Below are 5,433 nucleotides of genomic sequence, written 5' to 3' on the forward strand. Positions count from 1 at the left end.
GGGGGGGGGGGGGGTTGAGCTTGGCTCTGCGTGCAGGAAACCCTCCAACACCCCCAGCTGAAAAAATTCTGCATGGAGGAGTGGGAAGAAATCTTTCCGCCCATCTCAGAGACGGGTAGACAGTCGTGAGAAATGCCTGGTTGAGGGAGTTTCTGCCAAAGGGGCCTTGGAGCCGTGGGGGTGGGGGGTGGTAGAAGTTTCTTTTTCCCACAAGGAAATGGTTGTATCTGTTAATTGTTGAATAAATGATCACAAAGTCCATTTTTCATAGGCTATTTTGTTCAATTAAACATCTATATACTGTTTGAAGATAAAATATTGGTATGTCTACATAACTACATGGGGTATATTTACTTTTTCACATGACTGTAGCTCATCAGGCCTGTGACCTTCTCTGTATTGGCCAAGGCAGGTGGATCAACATATTTGGGGGGGGGGAGGGATGCTGTGCTTGTAGACAATTTGTAGCTTGCAATTCCAACAATTCTGGAAATTAACACTTTGGAGGGGGCAGGTAGAAGTGTTGAAGTCCTGCATCAGTTGCCTCTCTTGAAGAATTCTGCCTGTCTGAATGAAAACAGGAGCGCTCCCGTCTGTCTGGCTAAGGCTGTGTGGATGCCCACAGGCCTGAAGGTGCCACAAAGACAAGATGCCACCTTGCAACCCCAGAATGTTGCCCTTTGATCCAAGCCTGGGCGGAAGTGATGCCCCTCGGACAGAGGCTCAGTGTGCTGCCTTCAGGGGGCTTGACTTGGTGCCCTCAGACCGACCTTGAATCAATAGCCTGGAGCAATTGCAAGGGCTTGCATGGTCGCCGGCGGCAGGGAGCGCGTTAGCGGCCCTTGGGGACCATGCAAGCCCTTGCAATTGCTCCAGCCGAAGAAGCAAGCGGCTGGGAGGCCGCGGCGGCGCCTACCTCCTGCACCCGTCAGCTGGCGACCCCCGGACCTGCGCCCGTCAGCTGGAACGTCAGGCAACGCTTTGGCCGGTGCGGAGGGTGAAAGTGAGGCCGCTGCAGTGCCGAACTCCTGCGCCTGTCAGCTGGCGACCCCCGGACCTGCGCCCGTCAGCTGGGAGGTCTGGAGACGGAGCCGGCTGGCGTGGAGGGCGATGGGGAAGCGGTGGCTCGGCGGGCAGGGTCCTGCCTGCGCGCGAATGTCAGGCCCACCCGCCCCATCTGTAAAAGAAAAAGTCTTCCGCCCAAGCATAAGGATTTTAAGGATCTTATAGAGGGAGAGAAAGAGGGAAAGAGAAATAGTATAGTGCTGGTATGTGCGTCTTATAGAGCGAAAAATACGGTAATTTTTCATCTACGAAGCTCAACAATGCCCTCCTTTGAGATAGGATAAAAGGCATGGATACAAAGTTTTTTTTTTAAAAAAAGGATCAATTTTAAGGGTAATTTTAACGATTGGCCTTTACGAATATTTTCTTTTAATTTGGTTTTAATATGGATATTTATTGTAATGTTGTTTTATAAGGCTGTTAGCCGCCCTGAGTCCGGTGAGGAGAAGGGCGGGATACAAATTAAATTATAAATAAAAATAAATAAATAAATAAAATGGAAGATTTGGCTAGAATATTTTTATTTCAGGAGACTTCTACAGGAAAAACACCAACTGTGAGAAGTCAGAATAAACAATATAGCATATGCAGATTATGGTCCCAGCTTCAATTCTGGTCCAGCTACCTTTAATGGTCCATGCTGTGGCTGTGGTCCACTTGCCTAATGGTCACTCTTCATAGCCAGTTGGAAGTGCATTGACATGCGGGTTATGGAAAAGAGTATGGTTCCCATCACCCCAAGGGAAGGGCTGCAAAGAGAAAAGAGATGGTACTTTTAGCTTCCTAAATTACATAAATTAAGATCTCTATAATGGCTTTTTGACCAGCAAAGTGGCAGCAGCCAGCCAATATTATCTCAAAAAGCTAAACTTGGTCAAATGTAATTAGTACAGAGGTGGGGGACCACTAGAAAAACCCCAGCTTGTAGACTAGACTGAGAAGTCAAAAGGGGGGAAAATATCAGAAGGCAAACTGCTTCCACAAAGCAGCCAAGAAAACCCTATGGATCTTTTCAAGAGATTACCAGGGATCAAACTTGGTAGGTGATTTTTAAAAATAATTTTCAAAACATCAATTCTTGAAGATGTTGGCAAGCTGAATGTGCAGAACAATAGTTTTGTTTGGCAATAATGCAAGGATTTTTTTTTAAGTTGACATCCACTGTAGTATATATCAGAAATAAGTGGACCTTTTTCTCTTTTTGTCAATGTGACTCAGAGGCAGCAATTGGTCCAATGAAGATCATGCACAAGGACTGTATGTACAATAAATCAACAAATTGATGAGAAACTGATTTTCCTGTAGTTGAAGCTCACTTCTCATCAAAATTTAGTTGTGAACTTTATATAATTGCCTCACCCTTAAAATTTGTTGTGAACCAATAAGAGTTCAGGATACTATAAATAACTATAACCAGTTTCCCAATAGGTAGGCAATGTAATTCTCATCCTATTTCAAAACCCAAGTGTAGGAGAGACTGTTATAAGAAGGGAAATACAAGAAGTCCTCAACTTACAACTGTTCATTTAGTGACCATTTGAAGTTACAACGGCACAAAAAAAGTGACTTATGACCATTGTTCACACTTACTTTCAGTACCCCCATGGACACGTGATCACAGTTCAGACACTTGGCAACTGACTCATGTTTATGACAGTCGCAATGTCCCAGGGTCATGTGATCACCTTTTGTAATTTTATGACAAGCAAAGTCAATAGGGAAGCCGGATTCATTTAACAAGTTACTAACTTAACCTCAGTGATTCACTTAAGAACTGTGGCAAGAAAGGTCTTAAAATGGAGCAAAACTCACTTAACAAACACCTCACTTAGCAACAGTAGTCTTGGGCTCAATTATGGCTGTAAGTCGAGAACTACCTGTATTAGATGAGAAACGATGGACGTCCAGGCCATGCTTTTGGGATCTGATCCAACCCATCTAAACCTCAATTTCTGCAAATGACTCCCAACAGTCAGCACAGAACAAATCTAGAAACAATGCAAATTCAGTACCTTGGTCCGGATGTAAAGATGCTTGTAAGGAATAAATTCTGGCCTTTCATGATGCTCTTCTTTTTTCAGGTAGCAATTTAGCTGGCAGATAGCAACGGCAGGAAGAGCAACCACAAAAGACAAGATTTTCCATATACGATCTAATTGATTGAATTCAAACACAAGCAGAAAGTCAAGAAATGTTCTCTCTTTGCAATGAATGAAAATACAGGACCAATACAATCAACTATCCGAGCCTTTTAATTCAATTTACAGACAGTGCAGTGAAAAATTGCTGCAGGACAGCTTATAACGGACCTGAAAATGGGCCAATAGGAGAAAAAAGTGCAAGATGCTAATTAGTTTGGAGTTACTTTTTGATTATAGAGCGGCCCAATTCAGAAAAAGATGTTAAGCTAAAATTGGGCTGCTTTGTGCTGTAGCATTTTCCGTGACTTGGCCAGGATCTATTTTTAGTTCCTACAGGCAATTCAACAAAAACACATCTGAACCAGGAAGTCCGAAGCTGAAGACTCTCTGCTGCAGTAACTTCCTGCTGCTTAATGCAAAGATAATTTTTTCTCTACCCCACCCTCTCCTTTCCATTACCATTTCCAGAATATTATCAGCAAAAGAAAATGAGCAAGGCCGACACTACGAGAAGAAATCCAGGTAAAGAGTTAGGGTTAGTGTCGGTATTTTACAAATAGATGTACTAAAGATCAGTCTCAAAATAGTAATTTCTGGAATCAAGATACTTCTATAACTGGAATCATTACATCTTTATCTGTGTAATTTAGCGTCTCACATTTTCCCCATTTTATGTTATTTAGATTTCTTAGAGCCAGTCCCAAATAGTCTGCAGTGTGTGCTGTGAAATGCTTCCTGTTTTAATGAGGTTTTTTTTGGGGGGGGGAGGCCCTAAATAGCTGTGTAAATATAACACCTCTTAGGGGGAGCCTGGAACCGCCACAGAGCGTGTCCCCAGGTGGTGGATTGGGGCCCCCTACCCATTATGGCTTTTATGCTGTAATGGCGGGTTGGAGGGAATCAAATACCTCCCGTCGACCAACAGGCCTGGTGAGGGGCAGCTGGCTCCCCAGTATCGACTGAAGGCGCATATTGGTTGGAACAGATTCAGAAGAACAGCACACAGTGTGATGGCAGCCCCTTGAACAGCGTGTGCACAGCGGTGTAGAAAGCAAAGGGAAGACTACTACACTACATATTTCCCAGGAAAATTCATGTTAATGGCGGCAAAACCTAACAATGGCCCCGAGTACGGGCACCCCTTAAATGGGGCAGGGGTGCTAAGAATCCCCTGGTCTGCTAAAACAGGATCGCCAACGTCCGATAATGGATATGGCAGAAGAAGAAGAAGAATATAACACAACAAACAGTACTTGGGAGGCTTGTTTTGGCGCAACGACTAATTCAGGGGTCCTCAACCTTGGCAACTTTAAGACTTGTGGACTTCAACTCCCAGAATTCCTCAGCCAGCAAAGCTGGCTGAGGAATTCTGGGAGTTGAAGTCCACAAGTCTTAAAGTTGCCAAGGTTGAGGACCCCTGGGCTAATTCACGCCCCCCCACCGAACTGGTTTTCTGCATTAACCCATTTCCCAGATTCAATCCACTCAACACGGACTAGCTCCTTGGGCTGTTTGCACAACGTGCCGAGTCGTGAAAAGCTCCATGCATCGTCCAGAGGCTGCCCCAGAGCCGCGTCCGAAGCCCGGCGCAGGAAGGGAGCTCCCTAAGGCCCCGAAAGGGCGGCGCCGCCCTTGCCGATGCCCCGAGTCCCAGGCAGCCCCGGCCCCGCAGGGCGTCGCCCAAGGGCCGCCTCCGGGAGGCGGGGAGCGGAATCCCCGGCCGCGGTTCGCCTAGCGGGGATACTCGGCCGTGCAACCGGGCGCCCAAGCTTCTCTGGGGGGCGCCTGGCCTACCGCGCCCCGCCTGCGAAGGCCCCGATGCGAGGAGGGGGAGCGAGCGCAAGGTCACCCGGTCAACCGGCCCGTCTCCACGCACCGGCCCCGTGGTGCTTCTCCGGCGCCTCCGCCGCCGCCGTCGACAGAGCCCGCTTCCAGCCCGGACCGGCCCCCAGCCGCCGGGAGAGACCGCCGAGCGCCGCCATCGCCACCTTCTCCTGCGTCCTCAGCGGGGTCGCTCGGAAGCGGAAGTAGAGGGGCGGGCGGCGCGGGTGGTGACGTCACGGCCCCGCCGAAAAGACGCGCCCCGGAGCTACATAGAGCTTGGAAGAAGAGTCGCGCCCAAGCGGGCTGCTTCCGGGTTCCTCTCCAGGGCGCGGGTGGGCGGGGCTCCGACTTGCAAGAGCCGCCGAATTCAAGCTCGGAAGCTCGAAGGTGAGCCCGCGCTGAA

At 48.1% G+C, this 5,433-nt stretch overlaps 1 protein-coding gene across 1 annotated transcript; it reads right to left on the reverse strand.

Annotated features, from left to right (window-relative positions):
* Positions 1-1,582: 1,582 nt before the first annotated feature.
* LOC107300725 (cytochrome c oxidase subunit 6A2, mitochondrial) lies at positions 1,583-5,214 on the reverse strand. Its single transcript, XM_015830026.1, has 3 exons — positions 5,083-5,214; positions 3,078-3,217; positions 1,583-1,814 (listed from the first exon to the last, which is right to left on the reverse strand). Exons 1-3 carry the CDS (start codon positions 5,186-5,188, stop codon positions 1,734-1,736), a joined length of 327 nt encoding a protein of 108 aa, XP_015685512.1. The 5' UTR covers positions 5,189-5,214; the 3' UTR covers positions 1,583-1,733.
* Between the last annotated feature and the right edge of the window lie 219 nt (positions 5,215-5,433).

This window comes from Protobothrops mucrosquamatus, unplaced genomic scaffold (assembly GCF_001527695.2).
Source record: "Protobothrops mucrosquamatus isolate PMUCROS unplaced genomic scaffold, P.Mucros_1.0 scaffold8187, whole genome shotgun sequence".
Classification (NCBI taxonomy): domain Eukaryota; kingdom Metazoa; phylum Chordata; class Lepidosauria; order Squamata; family Viperidae; genus Protobothrops; species Protobothrops mucrosquamatus.